At 45.7% G+C, this 22,200-nt stretch overlaps 1 protein-coding gene across 1 annotated transcript; it reads left to right on the top strand.

The window, feature by feature from the left end:
• Positions 1-490: 490 nt before the first annotated feature.
• LOC311341126 (cadherin-23-like) lies at positions 491-19,299 on the top strand (the record flags this gene model as incomplete). The annotated part of the gene is made up of 30 exons (XM_084466026.1): positions 491-557; positions 1,374-1,439; positions 1,776-1,939; positions 2,484-2,531; positions 2,624-2,713; positions 3,016-3,105; positions 3,407-3,511; positions 3,784-3,897; positions 4,102-4,195; positions 4,334-4,452; positions 4,981-5,154; positions 5,300-5,428; positions 5,735-5,890; positions 6,163-6,343; positions 6,576-6,706; positions 7,260-7,574; positions 8,998-9,123; positions 9,521-9,772; positions 10,251-10,349; positions 14,448-14,620; positions 15,036-15,187; positions 15,609-15,916; positions 16,147-16,257; positions 16,633-16,824; positions 17,512-17,606; positions 17,948-18,109; positions 18,321-18,506; positions 18,652-18,729; positions 18,809-18,845; positions 18,976-19,299. The coding sequence occupies 30 exons, from the start codon at positions 491-493 to the stop codon at positions 19,297-19,299; spliced, it is 4,338 nt and encodes a 1,445-aa protein (XP_084322152.1).
• Positions 19,300-22,200: the final 2,901 nt, after the last annotated feature.

Raw genomic sequence — 22,200 nt, 5'->3', positions numbered from 1 at the left:
CTTTTAAACCTTGGATATTTTTTATTGTATTTTGAAAAGCTCTGTACAAAATAAATGTATTTTTATTATTATTATTGAAAATAAATCAATGTTCCTTGTTGCTCAACCTGAAATCAGAAGGATTCCTTAAGGACAGTTGTGAGCTCATGAGGGAAATGTTTCTTATCAGTGTTAACCAGCAGTCATGTTATCAAGTATGAGGTCATGAGCTCATGACACGCTCTCCACTGAACCACTGAGATCGACCGGGACCAGAAGCCGACTATCTGCCGCTGTACTTTAACAGGTCGTTCTCCCCATGGTTTCTACTGGAATGAACGTCAGAGCTCAGATTAATCCATTTCCTCTGAGTAATGCGCTATAAAAATGAACAACATGTCATAAAAGGGGCTGGGTGTGCAGCCAGCGGGTGCAAGGGTTACCTGAGCCGTATCATCAGCTGGTCCTGGTAGGAGAGCAGGCAGACACGGAGCTCTACTGGCGGTGAAACATGGAGCAGCTGTGGTTGTGTGTCCTCGTGCTCTCTGTCGGTGTGACAGTCGTCCGGGGCCTTCCAGGTGAGTGTGTACATCTCGTATTTTGCCGACAAAACATACTGAGGACATTTAAACAATGTTAGCTCATCAGCAATAAACAGCTGGAATATGATCTTGAAATATGCCTTTCTGGGGGGGGGGGGGGGGTTGAACGTTGACCTGAACAAATGAATACTTTTTGCCAATTACAAATCCTTATTAGGTACACCTTTATACAGGGCATCCTACTTACATCGTTGTGCCTAGCCCACAGTCAGACGCATTGACTCCCTCCATAACGCCACCTACAGTAAAACTGAAGCAATGCAAGGCGAAGTCCGACCAGGCCCGAAAGCAAGAATCAAGCAAGAACCAGAAACAAACGCACACAATGTAACATTAGATCGTAGGGTTTTCTCTCATCGCATCGCAGGCTTTAAGAGGCTTTAGGTTTCCTCAGTCATTCCATATCTTATTCCAGCAGTCATTTCAGGAGCCACTGCCAGTAACAGTTCCGTCAACAGTTGTTGAAACAGATTGATCAAGAGCTCAACTCAACTCTCTCCTCAACTCCCTCCTCATCCTATGGATTACATGACTGGATCCATGGCCCCAAATTCCCACTAGCTGAAGCGAGCAGACTCGTTCCACAAGAAGCTGTATTTAAACAGATAACATTGTCCATTTCCTCTTTATCTTATTTTTCTGCTGATAGGTCATGCCCCAAGCCCACAGCATTTGATCCCTACGTCCGAGCAAACTCTGAAAGCACCACAGCTTAAAAGTTCAACCACCTTTCTGTTCTTCTATGAATATGTCTGTGTGTATGTAGCTGTGTGATTTTATTTTCTTTCAAAGGTGCTTCAACCATAAATTGTGCGGGCTCAGATCTGGATTTTGGGAGCGTGAATGAAGGCTATGCAGGTACCACGTGATGATGAGCTGATGATGCATGAGGGACCATAACTCTGTGAGCCTGTTAACAGATGGCAAAGAGTGTCCGACACGAAAAGAAATCCAGCTGTAGAGAAAGATATGTTATTCAATTTGGATGTCAGATTGGATTTGGTGTCTCATATTATTTTATCCACCAATGTTGTCTAATATACAATAATAGTTTGTCAGTAATATTCTGGTGCATCACATACGCAAATAGTTGAACAAAGTGACACAGTTATAACAATGTGCATCCGTGATAATGATGAAAGTGTTATTAAGTGAACCAGTGCATGCATGTTAATGGGTGTTGTGAATGTACAGGCAGCGTGGAGATAGTGACGGGGATCACAGCGGGCAGCAATGTGCTCCTAGTGTCTAACGTGTTCCCTGAGCACCTCGACTTCCTGGAGCTGGTCTTCCTGCCGGGACAGACCAACGCCACAGTGACCACCAGGAAGGAGTTGGACGCAGAGGTTTTAGGGAAAGTGAGTTTGATGATGTGATGCACGTTGGATGAATGAATGAATCGATAGACGGTGGGAGATGCACGTTTGTGGTCTCTGTCTATAGGTATTCACAAAGTCAAAGAACCCCTACTATGGATTTGTCTAACAATGAATAACCTATTGATATGCTACATACTGAACATCATCCATTCATAATGGAGCTGTTGACACTATATGTATGGGTGAATATAGATGGAGTGGTCTAGATAGACTATAGAAACATGGATGGGTGAATATAGATAGAGAGTGGTCTAGATAGAATATAGGAACAAGGATGGGTGAATATAGATAAAGATTTGTATAAAATAGACACATTTATGGGTAAATATAGATATAGATTTGTATAACATAGACATAGTTTGTCTAGATAAGATATAGATATAGATAAATAGATTAAAAAATAAAAAAATCTGAGAAACAGACAAGAGGAAGAATTTAAAGGGAATGTTTGATGGGAATATCATCATCTTATTATCTTTTGAGGCATTCCTTACAAACCGTTAACGACATTCCTGTTCTACAGACTGGAGGACAATTACTATACTCCCTGGTTTGTGATGATTTAGATAAGGTACGTCAGTAAGAGGTAAGAAAGATGTTCCAGTACTTACCTTAAGGAAAATAATAAAGATCTTTGAAATAAATGCAATTTTGCTCCTCTAGTTTGAGAACAAGCGGACACTGAAGGTCGAAGATTTGAATGACAACACACCTGCCTTCATCAAAGAGCGGTTCACCGCAGACGTGCCTGAGGTAACCCGCTGGGATGGAGTAGAAACAACAGACACGAGGGCTAGGCACGAGGGATATGAAATGATCAAGAAATGGTATCTACAGCCACGTTTGAAGGTTGAAACTATAAAGGTTGGCCCTGTCCATGTCATCTCACCAACTGAGCTGCTCAAATGAATGAACAAGTGAATGTGACCCAGTGAATACTGTAGACTTTCGAGTTAGTTGGATGGGGTTTCTACTATATAAAACACAATGTCGATAAAAATGCGTGAGCTTGCCTTGTGTGGGCTCAGTGAGTGATCCAGGCTCTCTGCTCTCAGATAGTGCCCGTTGACACCGAGGTTCTGAGGGTTCTAGCTGAAGATCTGGACATCTCCCCGGATAACAATAGGTTGTCATATTCTATGCAGGTAAGTCATTCTTATTTTAGTTTCTGCACTGTATTCATGGTGTTTAGTAACAGTGACAATGGCTAGGGATTTGGCCTTAACTTCACATTGATGAAAAACACTAGTCAATGTGACCTTTTGCATCAGAAATAGGAGAAAATATCTAAAATCTCAAAATATGAAATTGATCTAATTATCTGAGGTACAACAGACACTTTGAAAATGCTTGATTTAAGAAAAAGGGGCAAGGCTAGCTATTCCTTCTGTACGGTTGTGTTATGGTCTGGATTGACAGTGTATTTCTCTATCTTTTTCTCCTCAGCCCCCATCTCCAGACTTTCAGATGCTTGAATCAGGGTCTCTTGTTGTGACAAGGCGCCTGAATTACAATTTACAACAACTATACACATTCACTGTGAAGGCCGAGGTAAAGGCGTCATTGATATTGTTAAAGGCGTCATTGATATTGTTAAAGGGGTCATTGATATTGTTAAAGGGGTCATTGATATTGTTAAAGGGGTCATTGATATTGTTAAAGGGGTCATTGATATTGTTAAGGGGTCTATTCATCATGGAAGTCCTATATACACATTTTCTTTGTGTGGGTGTGCACGCGTGTGTGTGTGTTTGTGTGTGTGTTTGTGTGTGTGTGTGTGTGTGTGTGCTTGTGTGTGTGCGCTCGTGTGTTTGTGTGTGTAGGACGTGGGGGGTCAGTTTGATGAAGCTGCGGTGGTCATCACCTTGAAGGACATCGATAACCTCAACCCCTACTTCAAGCACAACTTATACCGCGCTTCCATTCCTGAGAACGAGGTCTGTCCGTGAACCCCTTTAGTAAAGACTCAGAGGTGTTCTGTTAAAATGATGTCCAATTGTATTAAAGGGAGCGAGTGTGTGACTCTTTTGGATTGCCACAATGCAAAAAGTAAAAGTAAGAAAAGAAAGGCGTGACTTGTCAAAGCTGTGCGACCTGACACATGGTGTTTTATTCAGTTAACTGTGAATCCTTTATTATAGTCCGGGCCATTTCATCGCATAACGCCTGAGGCGATATCGGCCCAGGATGGAGACACAGGGATCAATGAGACAATTGTTTACAGCATCACTGAAGGTGAACTACATACACATTGTTCATCTTACCTACACCTATCCTATAAAATGTGCACTACCTAAACCTTTTGGAGGCCTTAATCGTATGGCATTTGAATCCATCAAACTAAACTGTAACATCTGACCAAAACCTTCTCAGTGTCTCCACCCAAGTACACGGAGAGCTTCACCATGGAGAGCAGCAGCGGGGTGGTGGTGATGACCTCAGCCATCGACCGAGAGGAGCTGGACGGCGCCTTGATCACCGTCAGCATCAAGGTGCCAGACAGACCCTTCTCATGATGCTGCAAAACACACTTTGGTGGTTTAGTTTAGTTTAGTTTATTGTTTTTTGTTAACAGGAACCATGTATAGAACAGGTTCTATACCAGGGTTAGCTAAACAGCTAATTTGCACCTGTGGTCCCCGGGCAGGAAGTTCAAAGCACAATAAAAACATACTAGACATTACAGACAATTGTTGGTGGGGTTGGGGTGTTGTGGTGGTGGGTGGAGTTGGCAGTGGGGGTGGTGTGGTGAAGGGGTGGGGGTTAATAGTGGGGACAGGGTTACGGGGAACCAGCCTGGTACTATACTGGGAATGTACTTCACACTTGATTAGGAAGCAGAACATATGCAGGGAGGAGGTCTCTAATTTCATCAGATATTGCCATCTCCATCGTAGCCAAATTATGTTTGCAATGCTACAATATGTCTTACTTTCATAACCTGGTCTTACTTCAGGCGCATCCTAGTGTTATACTGTACTCAGACTTACGGCTTTGATTCCTCATCCCTCTTCTCCCAGGCTGCCCAGGCTGATGACCCTTCCAAGGCCGCTGATTCCGTGGTGATTGTGACCGTCGAAGACGTGAACGACAACGCGCCGGTGTTCAGCGAGCAGAGCGTTTCCGTGTCCATCCCGGAGAACTCTCCTGTAGGTGTGATTGTTGCCATGGCATCGGTCGCCGACGCAGACCAGGTAGGTGTGGATCATTCATGCAACAAAAAACAAAACACCCCGTGCCTTTTAAAACCGATTTTACCTGAAGCCAATCAAAAAGTGGGCACTGGTGGATTTTACATTCGAAACATTTCATCTGTTATCTGCTATCTGTTATCCGCAGGGTGGCTTTGCGGGAAACCTGAGCATTGTTCCGGAATCAGCTCCCTTCTCCGTGAGCGCTGACGGCTCTGTGAGGGTGAAGGACTCGGCTGCGCTGGACCGGGAATCACACACGAGCATCCTCTTTCAGGTTCCCTTACTTCCCTTACTACAGCAGACACAATTCCAATCAGAATCTTTAGGAATCACACTTGTATTGACGTGGAATACGATGCATCATACGTATGAGAAAGCTCCATGCCAGGCCGTTTCAATTATGCAATTCATATCTCAGATAGATAGCAGCTATCTATCTGAGATATGAACTACCATCTCATTCTGACATGCTTTGACACGACACCCACCAGTTCAGACTGATGGTGGTCTGAACTGGTGGTTTGTTGCAGCACACAGGATTACTGTCTGGGTAAGATATCACTTTTCTACATTTTTAAAGGTGAAGGCCATTGAGTCTGACCCCCCCAACCAAGTTGCAATGATGACTGTGACGGTGGATCTTGTGGATCAGAACGACAACAGTCCTAACTTCACTCAAGACCTATACATTGTGAGGATGCATGGAGAACAAATGGAAGGAATGCTATTGGTCCAGGTAAGCGTTCAATATCCCATCAGTGCTGTTGTCAACATTATTCTAAGTTGTAAAGGGTATATACAATGGTCATATTTAACATATTTTGAACAACGCAGATCCTGGAGTAGCTGATTAACAAAGCTGCAGATGATATATTTTAAACATAAAATCTGAGATATAACCCTCAGATGATTTGATTTACTCAAATTCCAGCTGCCATTTGAGTGAGTACTAAACTTGTGAATAATGACAGCATGTTTTTCCTAATGAGCTATGATACTCTTCAAAAGGTCAAAGCAGAAGACCCAGATGAAGGTCAAAATGGAGAGATCACATACTCCCTTGAGTTTGGAAACAAAGATGGCTACTTCTCTATCAACGACAAAACTGGCGAGATATCTCTGAAGAAAATAATTCCACCCATGGTGGATACGATTTTGGAGTTCTCTTTATTCATCACAGCCAGAGATGGTACATCAAAGTTACTATAAGTTTCCATTAAGACACTGCTATTTTACTTTACTTATTGAAGGCTAATTCTAAATATCTTTTATCCTTTTTTTATCCTATACCATGATGACAAAACAAATTTTCCAGCAAAGATAAACCTTTCCAGTATGCCTCCTACCATTTCCTCACCTTTTCAAGTAATAATTATTATTATTTAGGTTGGTAACAATATTGTTCCTCTTCTTCCCCCTAGGTGGCATAGTGTCACGTTCCTCTTCTGCACAGGTGAACATCTTCGGTCCTGGACTTTCCACACAGTTTACACAGAAAACCTACAGTGGCACCATAAAGGAAGAACAAAGTGCTGGAGTTGAGATCCTGAAAGTATGTGATGTTATGCAAATATTTTCTAAAATAGAATCTTCCTAAACACCAATTGAGGGGAATGGGGTAGAGGCACGTAAAAAATATTTGTTCGATAAAGAGTCTGTCTTGGATGATTTTAAGTATGTATGTTAGATATAATAACCAGGTAATCTTTATGGCATAGATTTTAGAAACATGTTTGTATTTATGATGCTTAGTACTGAAGAGTTTTTCAATGTGACAGTAGTCTCTATAAAATCTCCTCAGACTTTGAGTTTGCAATTGGCTGCCTGGCAAGTAGCAGTATGAGATTATCTTTCCTGTTTTTTTCCTTCCTGATTAGCATTTACGACTTTACTGCCAACCTTTGCAACCATAATGGAGCTGCATTGTTTTGTGATACCATAGAAACAAATAAGACCAACTCAAAATAATGAGGTTACTCAAGGTTTAGCCAAAACTAAAATTAATGAACCTTAGTTACTAGTAAGTAGTTGTTGATTTATTCAACGCTAGTTTTCATCTTCAAGTAAATAGCTAACCACACCACACATTTTCTTTATGCGTGCAGGTCACATTTCTCACAGGTTCAGAGGTTCCTCCTACTCTCCAAGTTGTGACCAATACGGACAAGTTTGCAATTTCATCGGATGGCATTTTCACCTCCACAATGCCTCTTGACTACGATGAATCCCCGCGAAACTACTCTGTCAGGATTTCTATCTCTGACGGTGACGATACCGACCATGCGGTCGTGGAAGTTCAAGTCACCGATATCAATGACAACAGTCCTGAATTTGGTTCCGGTCCCTTCAACGTCCCGGTGCCTGAGAACCTGCTGAATGGCACAGCCGTCGTCAGCTTGGACGTCACTGACAAAGACGAGGTTAGAAACACGTCTTCATCACCTCCTGCCGCCCTAGAAAGTAGCCCTGAAATGGTCTCCAACATAGACTCAGCACTGTATTTTGTGACTTACGTACTTTGCGGTACACTGTAGAATTTTGTGGCATCTAGTGGAACAGAATTTGAATATAGTTAGTGTATAATGAAAATGATGTATATAAGAATTGTGTGTTTGTTACCTGATAATGAGGCCTTTAAATCGACATAGGTAGCGGGTCCTCTTCTCCTGAAACCACATGTTTCACCGCCATTTTTCTACAGTAGTCCAGAACGGACAGAAGCCTCTAGAGAAAACTCCTTTAGTTTTAAAAAAGTCGTCTGCGTGTTTTCAGTTGGCTGCAATCTCCAACTTCACAGCTAGGAAATACTCAATAAAATTTTGACCTTTAATGAAATATATCAGATAAAAGGTATTTTATCTGGTATTTTTTATTGATCACTTTAACATTTGGCGTGACAGAGGATAGTAAGATTTTCCGGCTATTACAATTATACTGTTTCTGATTGGTTAAGAGGTTAACGTTAGCTAACCCTAAAAAAAAAAAGACACATTCTAAATAGCACTGTATTTATTGTTTCATTGTATTTCACTATTGTTTCATACTGGTAATCGTTAGATACATTTTCATGTTACAATCATGCAATACAGTACAGTGTAAGTTTGTAAAAGTTTTGAAGAAGTGGAAATTTGCTATCAATATAGATTCTGTAACCAGTCTATCCCTAACACATTCTAACAGACACATACACATCCTAACAGACCTTGGTGCACATCCTACCAGACCTCTTTACACACCCTAAAGGGCTGATTATGGTCCCACGTTCGTTCACACAACGCAAGGGGGTTACGGACCCCTTACGTCCTTGCGGACCCTCCTTATGTCAAGCGCAAGGGCCTGACGTGCGCCTTCCAGAAATTTTAACCTTCCATCGAGGCGACGCAGCAGCAAGGGCTGTGATTGGTCCGCTTACTAAATCCCGATGCAGAACCATAAAGGTTCACGACTACGTCGAAGCGTCTGCGTGGTCATTGCGTTGCGTGAACATGGGACCATAATCAGCCCTTAACAGACATGAACACATCCTAACAGACACTATCACATCCTAACAGACCCTAACACATCCTAACAGACCTCTGTCCACATCCTAACAGACCTCTGTCCACACCCTAACAGACACTAACACATCCTAACAGACACTAACACATCCTAACAGACCTCTGTTCACATCCTCACAGACCCTAACACATCCTAACAGACCTCTGTTCACATCCTAACAGACCCTAACACATCCTAACAGACACCAACACATCCTAACAGACCCTAACACATCCTAACAGACCTCTGTTCACATCCTCACAGACCCTCACGTCTCAGGCCTCTGACCCCTTCCTTCTGTTACAGGATGGCTTCTCCAATGGTCACTTCATTTTGACGAGTGACACATTTGACATCGACCAAAAGGGCGTGGTCTTCCTGAGGGGCAACGCCACCTTGGATAGAGAGACTCGCAGCAGTTACCAATTGCAGGTAGGAAAGTATGAAACATGCCAACTAGAAATCTATAAATAGATTTTTATAGGTGAAATTTCTTTTGTAACTGAGTTATCGTGTTGCATTTCAGCAGAATGAATCAATGAAATATAGCTGATGCTCATATAATAAAGTAATAGAAATACATATATACATAAAATATAAATAAACTTTTCTCTACTGAAGTAAAGGCCAATTGAGCACCGTGAGCATTTATTATTAATATGTTCTATGGAACGACCAGTACATTCATTTGAAAAAGACTGGTGACCTTTTGGTTTGTCTCATCCATAACAAACGTACTCTCAACTATCCTTGAGGAGAATCCTTATAATTAATAATAATAATATAAAGAATAATTTCTGTTGAATCCCTTGTGTGTGAATGTTTTCAGGTAGTAGCAGTAGACCAACCTACCTCCGGACTGAGTGGCACGGCAGAGATCAACATTGAAGTGTTGGATTATAACGACAACAGCCCTCAGTTCGGGGCCTTCCCAGACCCCCTGCTGGTCTCAGAGGGCCCCTACTCGGATGCCGCCCCAGGGGAAGTTCATACCTTCCTGGTGACCGATGAAGACGCCGGCCCCAATGGGGTGGTCACCTTGTCGTTCCCATCGCCAAACCCACTCTTCACACTGAGAGAGGTGAGCTCTGAATCACATCAGCACGTCGTTTGGAGCTTTGTTAACACCGACAGCATTTCTGACACAGGGAAGTAGTGTTTAGTAGTAGTAGCCTAGTTGGAGCTAGGATCAGTGGCTCCCAACCGTCATGAGACAAAAGACAAAACTCTGTTAATATCTCTCATACACATCTGTTTTTTTTGTCTAATCTCTCAGGTTTTTCCTCTCTGTTTTAAAAGTCAGCCTTTCTGTATTTCTGGAGACTTAAGGGAGTGGTCTCAGGATTGTTGGAACATCAACTTCAAATCATGTCACAGCCATTTCTATAAAAAAAAATCAAGATTAAATTAAGTTTTGCTAAGAAACCCTGCCACTGATGTTTGCCTCACAGCCTTGATTCATTATCACTCACTGTTCTTGGGAAACACGGTTGTTAATATTCACTGTTGATTCCTACACCGTTTGTCGCCAGCCGTGTGTGATTGGTGTGTCTTTGCAGGATGGCACCCTTCTGGTTGTGGGTCCTCTGGACCGGGAGACCAGGGACTCATACGACATCGTGATCCTGGCCTCAGACCAGGGAACGCCCCAGAGAGAGGTACGGTGGCCTCAAGGACATCTGAGGAATTCATTAACATATCATAATATCAATGGTGGAAGACAGACAGACCTACACACACCTTGGGTGGTTAAGATATATGAGGTTTGTAGATAGTTATTGCATCATTGGAGAAAAGGAGCTATTGGTTCTAAATACTAGCGTGGGAACCAAACAAATCTGCCAGGTTGTGTATTATTTGCTCTGGTATGTGTCTAGCCAAGATCTGCCCAAACACAACCGTTGATCTAATAGGGGGCGGGAACAGAAGGGTGCCCAATGGGACTGCAGACAACCAAGAGGCCTTCCACTGATGGGCTACACATTTGTGGATTGTTCTGGCGATGACATGCTAGTGAAATACATTTTGCTCAATAATTTTAAGAGTGTGCAGGCAAAGCGGCCTCAGAAAGCTACTTCTGTGCTCACTGTGTACGTTTTTTGGTGATATGTTTCTGTTGTGGTCTTAAGGGACTCCCTGTACCTGATATATATGATAACATTTGTGTCGTTTATCAGCTAGAATACTGGCCTGCTTTGTTTCTAAAGATGTACTGCATATTGTCGACTATTCTTACATGTACACGCATATGTCCCTCATCCTCATCCTCATCGTCGTCCGCTTATCCGGGGTCGGGTCGCGGGGGCAGCAGCTCAAGCAGGGGGCCCCAGACTTCCCTTTCCCGGGCCACATTGACCAGCTCTGACGGGGGGATCCCGAGGCGTTCCCAGGCCAGTGTTGAGATATAATCTCTCCACCTAGTCCTGGGTCTTCCCCGGGGTCTCCTCCCCACTGGTCGTGCCTGGAACACCTCCCAAGGGAGGCGTCCAGTGGGCATCCTTACCAGATGCCCGAACCACCTCAACTGACTCCTTTCTAAGCAAAGGAGCAGCGGCTCTAATCCGAGTTCCTCCCGGATGACTGAACTTCTCACCCTATCCCTAAGGGAGAAGCCAGCCACCCTCCTGAGAAAACTCATCTCGGCCGCTTGTATCCGCGATCTCGTCCTTTCGGTCATCACCCACCCCTCATGACCATAGGTGAGGGTAGGAACGAAGATCGACCGGTAGATCGAGAGCTTTGCCTTGCGGCTCAGCTCTCTTTTCGTCACAACAGTGCGGTAAAGCGAACGCAATACCGCCCCCGCTGCTCCGATTCTCTGGCCAATCTCACGCTCCATCGTACCCTCACTCGCGAACAAGACCCCGAGGTACTTAAACTCCTTCACTTGGGCTAAGGACTCATTTCCTACCCGGAGAGGGCAATCCACCGGTTTCCTGCTAAGAGTCATGACCTCAGATTTAGTGGTGCTGATCCTCATCCCAGCCGCTTCACACTCGGCCGCCAGCCGATCCAGTGAGTGCTGAAGGTCACAGGCCGATGATGCCATTAGGACCACATCATCTGCAAAGAGCAGTGATGCGATCCTCAGATCACCGAACTGCAACCCCTCCCCCACCACGACTACGCCTCGATATCCTGTCCATGAATATCACAAACAGGATTGGTGACAAGGCGCAGCCCTGGCGGAGGCCAACACCCACCGGGAACGGAACTGATTGGCTGCTGAGAACGCGGACACAGCTCTCGCTTTGGGAGTACAGAGATTGGATGGCCCTGAGGAGTGAACCCCTTACCCCGTACTCCCGCAGCACCTCCCACAGTTTCTCCCGGGGGACCCGGTCATATGCCTTCTCCAAATCCACAAAACACATGTAGACCGGATGGGCATACTCCCAGGCCCCCTCCAGGATCCTTGCGAGAGTGAAGAGCTGATCCGTAGTTCCACGTCCAGGGCGGAAACCGCATTGTTCCTCTTCAATCTGAGGTTCGACAATCGGCCGAACCCTCCTTTCCAGCACCTTAGAGTAGACTTTCCCAGGGAGGCTGAGAAGTGTGATACCCCGGTAATTGGCACACACTCTCCGGTCCCCCTTTTTGAACAGGGGAACCACCACCCCGGTTTGCCACTCCTTTGGCACTGTACCAGACTCCCACGCAATGTTGAATAGGCGTGTCAGCCAAGACAGCCCCTCAACACCCAGAGCTTTTAGCATTTCTGGCTGGATCTCATCAATCCCTGGGGCTTTGCCACTGCGGAGATGTTTAACTACCTCAGTGACTTCCACCAGGGAAATTGACGATGAACCACCATCAACCTCGAGCTCTGCCTCCAACATAGAGGACGTGTTAGTCGGATTCAGGAGTTCCTCAAAGTGTTCCTTCCAACGTTCGACCACCTCCTCAGTCGAGGTCAACAGAGTCCCACCCTTACTGTACACAGCTTGGATGTTTCCCCGTTTCCCCCTTCTGAGGTGTCGGATGGTCTTCCAGAAACACTTTGGTGCCGACCGAAAGTCCTTCTCCATGTCCTCTCCAAACTTCTCCCACACCCGCTGCTTAGCCTCCGACACGGCAGCGGCTGCAGCCCTTCGAGCCTGCCGGTACCCTGCAACTGCGTCAGGAGTCCTCCGGGATAACATACCCCGGAAGGCCTCCTTCTTCAGTCGGACGGCTTCCCTGACCACCGGTGTCCACCACGGTGTCCGAGGGTTACCGCCCCTTGAGGAACCTAAGACCCTGAGGCCACAGCTCACCACCGCAGCTTCAGCATTGGAGGCTTTGAACACCGCCCACTCTGGCTCAATGCCCCCAACCTCCACAGGGATGTTAGAAAAGCTCCGCCGGAGGTGTGAGTTGAAGATCTCTAGGACGGGAGCCTCCTCCAGACGTTCCCAATTCACCCGCACTACCCGTTTGGGCTTACCAGGTCTGTCCAGACTCTTCCCCCATTCCCTGATCCAACTCACCACCAGATGGTGGTCGGTTGACAGTTCCGCCCCTCTCTTCACCCGAGTGTCCAAAACATACGGCCTCAGATCAGATGACACGATCATGAAATCAATCATCGATCTTCGGCCTAGGGTACTCTGGTACCAGGTACACTTATGAGCACCCTTATGTTCGAACATGGTGTTCGTTATGGACAATCCATGGCTAGCACAGAAGTCCAGTAACAAACGACCACTCGGGTTTAGATCAGGGAGGCCGTTCCTCCCCACCACGCCTCTCCAGGTGTCTCCATCGTTGCCCACGTGGGCGTTGAAGTCTCCCAGCAGAACTACGGAGTCCCCTACCGGAGCCCCATACAGGACTCCATTCAGGGTCTCCAAGAAGGCCGAGTACTCTGAACTGCTGTTCGGTGCATACGCACAAACAACAGTCAGAGTTTTCCCCCCCACCACCCTTAGGCGTAGGGAGGCGACCCTCTCGTCCACCGGGGTAAACTCCAACACCGCGGCACTCAGCCGGGGGTTTATGAGTATCCCCACACCCGCCCGGCGCCTCACGCCCTGGGCAACTCCAGAGAAGAATAGAGTCCAACCCCTATCCAGGAGTACGGTACCAGAGCTGAGACTGTGCGTAGAGGTGAGCCCCACCAGATCTAACTGGTAGCGCTCCACCTCCCTCACAAGCTCCGGTTCCTTTCCCCACAGTGAGGTGACGTTCCACGTCCCCAGAGCCAGCTTCTGCCGCTCGGGTCTGGTCCGTCGGGACCCCTGCCTTTCACTGCCACCCATGTGGCAGCGCACCCGACCCCAGCGGGTCTCCCTGCAGATGGTGGGCCCACAGGGCGAAGAGGGGGGGGGTGCCACGTAGCTTGTTCGGGCTGTGCCCGGCCGGGCTCCGTGGCAAACCCGGCCACCAGGAGCTCGCCGGCGAGCCCCTCGTCTGGGCCTGGCTCCAGACGGGGGCCCCGGGCTTCCTCCGGGCAGGGTCTCTCCTCCTCTTTTTGGTGTATTCATGGGGTCTTCTGAACCATTCTTAGTCTGGCCCCTCACCTGAGACCACTCTGCCATGGGAGACCCTACCAGGAGCACATGGCTCCAGACAACACAGCCCTCAGGTTCACAGGGACACGCAAACCTCTCCACCACGATAAGGTGACGGTTCCAGGAGAGGCATATGTACATGTAAGAATAGTAGACCAGCATCAATCTCTCTGATTGGTGGATCAAGACAAGTGACTTTCACGTGGCTCCAACCAATGTGAAGCCAATCAAACATGAACACTGCTTGCTTTCCAATCTCCCCAGAACTTCACTACCGTCAGGCTGAGTGTGGCCGACGTCAACGACAACAAGCCACAGTTTAGTTCAGAAAGGTACAGCAAGAGCCTCCTGGTGAAGGACGCCAAAGAAGGGGACCTGGTGTTGAGGCTGGTAGCCAACGACCACGACGCCGGGAACAACTCACTCATCACCTACAGGTCGGTAGGCTGCTGGCAACACAACAAATGGCAATATTGAGGCTTCTCTCGCACACACACACAAAGAACATAAAGCACAAAAAGGAATTGGGCAGAATTAGAGTTGATGCATTTTGTGTATCCCAGCACATTGCATGAATGATGGACACAGCAAGCCTTAGAACCTTGGGACACTTTGTCAAAGACAGGCTGCTGGAGGACATTGATCTCAGAAGTGATGAAGGTCACTGATGGAAACTGATTGATTACATTTCTTTGAGAAGTTGTCGGAAATGCACAGAAGCAGGATTAGATGCGGAAGAACAAATTCCAGTTATAATGAAATCAAATAATGGTGAAATCCAAGATGTTTTTGTATAACATCAGATTGACTTTGTTTTGACTCCTACATTGAGTTGATTTGCTTGTCTTGTAGCTTCTCTGCAGGAGGGCATCCCTTTGTATCCATAAACAGTGAGACCGGGGAAGTGGTCCTTACCTCAGACCTCGCTAGCGTTACCAAGGACACCACACTAACCCTCACGGCCTTGGCCAGAGACCAAGGCCAGCCTCCTCTCAACTCAACAGGTCAGTCTTCAAGGTAGAATCGGCTGTAGGGAAGATATCAGAGCTATTGTTTGAGTTTAAGTTTGTCTGGTGTCTGTCTTCTCTTTTCCAAATCTTGCCCAGAAAGTTACATTTTAAAACGTATGTATTATGGTGGAAAAAAGTATACGTGTTGGTAGGGAGGGTTTGCAAGGATTATTCTCTTTATTATAATAATTTGGCTTTATTCCATCCTAAAACATATGCAAATGTATGTAAACATATGTGCTATAGTATGTATAAAAGGTACAGTACATGAATGTGTCAGTGTTAGGATTCCACCTTCCATCCGGTAAATGTCTTCCCCATTTCGACTGTCCATAGATCCAAAAGAAATGTGTTGAGAAAGAAAATATGAGTGTGGCCTAATGTGTTGTTATATTGTTGAAACTTGCTCTTTCAGCCATCGTTGTCATCAATCTAAGAATGACTTCTTTAGTGGAGGGACTGAGCTTCGAGAGCTCTTCCTACAACTTCACACTCGCTGAAAACCTTCCAGAGGGAACCACTGTTGGGGTGGTCACAGCGTACCCAGGAAACGACATTAACACCGTCAACTACACACTGGTCGCACACACAGATATGTTCTCCATCAATGCTCATGGGGCCATCGCGGCCAACAAAGAGTTGGACAAGGAAAGCCAGGAGTGGTACATTTTGGAAGTAGAAGCAGTAGACAACAGAGTCCCCCCTACATCAGCCACCACAATGGTACGTTCCATTATATTTCTTTGATATAATTTGTAAAAAGACTGTAGTGCTGGGTGGTATATAAAACGTTATATTAACATTCAAATTATTAAAGACATAACAGACTACTTCATCTTCGTGCCTCTGCTTGATAATCCATATCCACACTGCTACTATTAGTTTTTGCACGATAATGAAGAAACAATATTGAGATATTTAAGTGCCCCCGAATACACGTCTCTGTCTCTCAGGTCAGTGTGCAGGTTGTGGATGAGAATGAGGATCCTGAGTTTGTCAGGGACAACTACACGGCCAGGATCTACAGCATTGCCATCTACAAATCCCCTGTTGTCTATGTCCAGGTAAAGCCTCTTGTTGACTCATCCTTTTCTGGATTTTATTTTCTGCCTATTCTCCTGAGAGCCGTTTTGATTTAAAAAAAAAAGAGGAAAAACCTCTTTGTCTATCATTGGAATTGTTGAATTCAACCATCTGGTATTAACATCCCAACATCCCATGACTAAACTAAACAACATCTTCTTCTAGTTGGTAGCCTACTCAGAGAAACACATGGCTAAGTAGAAGTTAAATTGCTGCTAAACTGTATTAGCATGAGTATTTTCACATCAAGGAGATCATCCTTCTCGTGTTTTTTCAACCTGTGGTACGTGAACCCCTGGCTGTATGCCAGGGCAGTGCAGGCGCTCCGTGGGGTTTAATTCTCTAAACACCCCCAGGCCACGGACCCTGACCTCGGGGACCAGGGGAAGCTCCTCTACAGTCTCCAGGGGGCCAGCCCCTACTTCGAGGTGGACGGCTCCTCTGGCCTTCTCTACGTGCTGTCAGCAGGAGACCTGGCCGGCCAGTCCGCCGTCGTGGAAGTGAGAGCCACGGACATCGGGGGGCTCTACGCCACCACCAGGGTGAAGGTGGGTTTGTGTGAGGGCAGCGGCGGCACTGGAGTGGTGCAGCCATCCATTCCTCCGTTTCACTTGCAGTCCTATTGGCTTGGGGAACGCAAACATGCTCAATGTGTGAAGGGTGACAAACTGCCGTGCAGTGTACCTCGTTTTTAAACACACGCTGGAGCCTCACATCGCCAGACCAATTCACTAATGATCAGTCTTGAACAATGTTTTCAATCTCCAAGGGCCGTTATCAACGACCACAGACTAAATGCCTGTGGACGCAATTGGATAGACCTACAACAAATCAGAGCAAGGAAATGTCCGACACACCAGTGGCAGCCATGTTGGTACTATGCCTCGACGGCACTGCCAAAGGGGGCTCCTCCTTACACCCCCGTATTTCTCCCGCCCCATAAAGGATCAACCAGAGTGATCTAAATCAAAGTGAAAGGTCTTCTGAAATCTGTCTGAACGGGAGGGAGAAAGGCCAGAGGAAGCGAAACATGAGCGTTCAGATTTGCCTGGTCCCCACGCTACATGCATCGTTTTTATTGCTCATCTACTGTACAGTTAAAAAGCTACTTTTCTTTTCTTTAGATACAAGATAGCTACAAAGCAAGAACATCTAACTTTCATACTTATATATAACATACATCTACATGTATATTTATATCCATACGTCAGCGTGCTCCTCTTTCCCACCCCCAGGTGGAGGTGCAGGGTAGTGTCAGCAGCGATGTGGTGGTCATCTCCCTCAACCAGGCTGCAAATGTAGTGGAGAACAAAATTCCAGAGGTGGAGAGGTATTGCATCAAATCAGTTATTTTTTCATATTGACATGGAAATGTGTATTCACCGAATCAAACACAACAACATCGATGGTGAACTAGGAAAGCATTCACCTTTTCCTGTGACTGTTACAACGAACAAACAAGATATAAGTGATGAGGTGTTGAAGGAGTTAAAATGGATTGAATTATTTGGGATTCTTATCACAGGAGCTATAAGGCTTTACTGTAATTATATATTTTATGCGACAAATACATAGCTATCCATGCTTTTTTATGATTGTCAACTGTAACCTGGGAAGGTAAGCGTTAAATACAAAACATGGATTGACCTGAGTCTCTACGATGTGACCCAGCACACTAGGGAGAGTCATTGGCTGGACTGTGGACGTTATCGGGGTGTCCAACACCAATGGCGGAGCTTCCCTTTCTCGCACATCCCGACAAGAACCCAAGACTTACGTAAGCTTCATCGCCATGGACGGAGTGGAAGTCGTTTCGTCTGAAGACGTTAAGAGGTGAGGCCTTTCTCCTACTACAGCAGGGGTTTAAATGTGGACCAAAGGTTTTCTTTAGTACAGAAGGCAAAACGATGTGTAATGTTTATCTTCAACCACGTGAATTGAGAGCATTGCTTAAGGACTCTAAACTGATTCGAAAACCTTATTGTTACCGTTTCCTCGTAACATTTACCTGTGATTTGCACCACCTATGTCATGTGGCTCCCAGGATGCTGCGAACCAAGTCCGAGGCGCTGAAGGCGGAGCTGGAGACGGTGTTTGGGAAGGGGCTTGAATACGCTGTGGAGGAGGAAGCGTCCGTCGCCACCTCGGATGTGGCTGTCATTGCTCTGTCCGTACTGCTGGCCATAAGCGTGCTGGTACTGATGCTGATAGTGGTCCTCTCAGTCGTCAAGTAAGAAGCATGCCTCGAATGACCATGCATTCAATTCAACTTAGTAAAAAAACATAGTGTTGCACGACCAGCAATGAGGAGCACAGAAGGATCATCTGACGTGGTTCCCTTTGGTCGTGCTGACGTGACTTTCTATGACTCCCAGGTTTAGAAGGATGAAGGAACATTTTGAGGACCCCCACAGGGAGAAGTTTGACATTGACCGACAGAGTGAGGGCTTCACGTAAGTACTCTTTCTGAAGATGATGCACGACGTACTCTTCTGATACAGGATTAAACACCACCTTCTCTGCTGCTTCTAGAAATACGGCCAGGAAGACTTCTGTAACCTCTGCATCGGTGAGAATAATAATCTCCCTTTAATATAAAATGGAAAAATATGGAAAAGATAACAAAACATGCATTTGATTAAGTTTATTAACCAAACAACAGAACCTAAAATGCTCACAATGCCATGATTGTATGAAAGGACCAGGCCTCTGTGGGAAGGATCTCCCTGGAGCAGGAGCGGAGGTCATGGCAGGAGGGACTGGAGAGCCAAACGGGACCAGAGGAAGGTTCAACCAGAGGAGACGGACGGGAGTCAAGGAGAAGCCAGAGCGAGACCAGCGAGACCAGCGAGACCAGCAAGACCAGCGAGACCAGCGAGACCGGCGAGGACAGAGAGACGGGGAGCAGAGAGGCTGAGGGGGGGGCGGAGAGGGAGAGAGGTGGTGGGGCGTCGGCGGGGCACCTGGACGAGGACATAGAGGGTTCAGTTAAGGATGGGAACGTTCACACTTCTGCACTTTAGTGCTGTGATCAGGAGGCAACAGCCAAAGTCCCAGTGCTGTTTATTATACTGTTATTATACCAGCCCTCATGGAACTCTTGTCCAATCAGATTACAGTTGGAGCTAACTGAAGTGTCTTCCTCAGGCCAGGCAAGTTATGTGTTTAGCAGTTTGTCTTAAATTACTTGAACCTGTGAATGCCATCAACACTCCTAATGCCATGTAGTAAATAAAATACATGTTTATCATATAATGTGTTCTAATTATTGGTTAATAATTACTACATTTATTAGTGATCTACATTTAAAATTAAGATATATTTTCATGTTGTGCCCAAACCACCCTTAATAATAAACACATTGCCATTTCCTGTGTTTTGTTCAACCTTGCTTGTCCAGCTTTAAACACAATCTATGCTTAAGTATGCAACACTTAAACCTGCACCTAATGCTGCAGCTCACTCCATAAAAAATGATCTCAACTAGAACATTTTTCAAGAATAAAACGCGCCCACCCACAACTCAATCCATCCAGGGATTTTTTTCCTCTTCAAATTATTCTCTTCTGGACCACTTTTGACACCCGGTTTACTAAATCTGGTCAAAAGCACCGACATACAAAGCACACGCCTTCAAACTAACTGACAAAACAAGAGAAAGCTTACACCGGCTTCCCTGCTTGACAAAACGTAGCTAGCCAACTGTATGTTCTGGTAGCCTACCAAGCTAATGAGCTTTGGGATTTATAATGGCACAAAACAAAACTTTGTGAATCCTTATATAACCTACAAATCCGGCGTCTCTCCCATGTCATGTCATGCGTTGTATATGGCCATCATGCCCTTTTTAAACACGTTCATCCTCATCAAGGTTAGGGTTAGGGCGCAGAGTCACAGTGGCTAGGAGCTCTCACAGTGGGCATAAGTTTTTCGTTGTCTTGGTAGCACTTTGTACTATCGCAACGGATAACAACAACGGAGATCGCCAGATCACCACCCGGTACTCCCGAGGCTGCAAGACGGAGGAGGAGACGGGGGAGGAGACCGCTTCCCACCATCTTCTTATCGAATACCCGCTGAATCCGGAACAAGATGGATGAAATCCGACTGCGACTGTCCACATAGAAACACGTGGACAACTGTCACAGCTTGATCTTCACGGAAACATGGTTGGACAGCACGACCCCGGTGGCGGCTATCGAGCTAGCTGGCCGCACTGACTACCGAGCCGACAGGACAGCAGACTCGGGTTAGAAGACCGGTGGAGGTTTGTGCATTTACTTCAATGACTGTTGGTGCACAAACACCACTGTAGTTGAACAACTTTGCTGCCCTGACGTGGAAATCCTGCTGCTTGGATGCAGACCATTTTACATACCCCGTAAAGTCAGGGTTTTTATCTGCGCTTTCTATATTCTGTCTGACTGCAATGCTAAGCTAGCGCTAACAAAACTTCATGACTCGATACACAAATGTCAAAAGTCAACTTAAAGACTGTACTTCACACGTTCCATGGTTATGTGAAATGTGTAACCAGAGGGACATAGAGGGACAGACATACATATATATACAAACATTTTGTTCTTATTAAGAATTATTTTGTAGCTTCTCTCATATATCCGAAGTATTTACAGTCCAAAGACAAGTTCAAGACTGCTAAAATCAAGCCGCTCCTTAAAAAACTGACCCTTGACACCACTGACATCCGGAAGTACAGACCGGTATCTCTTCTTTCATTCCTTTCTAACACTGAAACGTGCCATCCTTAACCAACTGTCCGCCTATCTCTCACATAACAACTTGCTTGACCCTCATCAGTCAGGCTTCAAGACTGCACTCTCCACTGAGACAGCTCTCCTCGTGGTGACTGAGTCCCTCCGTGCTGCCAGAGCCTCGTCCCTCTCATCGGTTCTCATTCTCCTCGACCTGTCCGTGGCGTTCCACACGTGAACCACCAGATCCTTCTCGCCACTCTCACCGAACTCACACCTATCAGGTCACATGGAATGGCTCCTTGTCCAAACCCCCCCCCCCCGCACATGTCATCATAGAGTATCAAAATAACAGGATAACTGCAGCATCATCAGTAATATATAAAGTAATATATAAAGTAATATATAAAACAGCAGCATTACAATATAATAACAACTGCAGGCTCCAAAGATGAACGAAAATAATTATGCACATGAATAAGGTATAAAAGGAAGTCATCAAAACAAATAAACACACACACACACACACACACACTAGGCCTGGGCAATAAAACAATAAATTATCGTATCGTGATAGGCTTTTGATCAATATCAATAGAAAACATGTTCAATATTGTCAGGGTTGGGAATCGAGCCCGGATCTCCAGATCCACAGTTCTACTCCAAACCCAGTGGGAAACGAGGAGGATGTAGACTCAAGTGCAGAGACAGCTTAATTTAGTGTTATTTATTGTAACCAAGTCCTTGGGCAAAAACACAGAAGATCATAGAAGTCCAAAGTCAAAAATCTAACAAAGGCAAAATTCCAAAAAGCAAAAAGAAAACTAAACATAGGTAGACTCTTGGTGAAAATACAAAGAATTCAAAGCGTCGTACCAAAGGGCAAATCCGAGTGGGTAATCCAGAGAACAGGCAGGGAGGATCAAAACACAGTGAATCAATAGTAATCTATCTTTCAAGGCTAAGCTTGGGTCAGAGTTCGAAGTGGCACATCAAAGACTAAGCACAGAACAGTGTCAAAGGAAGGGCTTAAGTACATGGCTTGATTGGTCATGTGACAGGGGAAACGAGACACAGGTGACAGGAGTAATTGGGACTGCAGGGGAACAGGAAATACCTAAATAACATATGTGTGGCCACTAGGTGCCGCCAGAGTCCAAAATGCCAATATATGTCTCAGAACCATGACAGGACCCAGGGCGGTCAGGGTGA

The sequence above is a fragment of the Micromesistius poutassou genome (genome assembly GCF_964030765.1).
Source record: "Micromesistius poutassou genome assembly, chromosome: 3".
Taxonomy (NCBI): Eukaryota; Metazoa; Chordata; class Actinopteri; order Gadiformes; family Gadidae; genus Micromesistius; species Micromesistius poutassou.
Note: the sequence above shows the minus strand (reverse complement) of the source record. Positions and strands in the feature narration are given on the sequence as shown.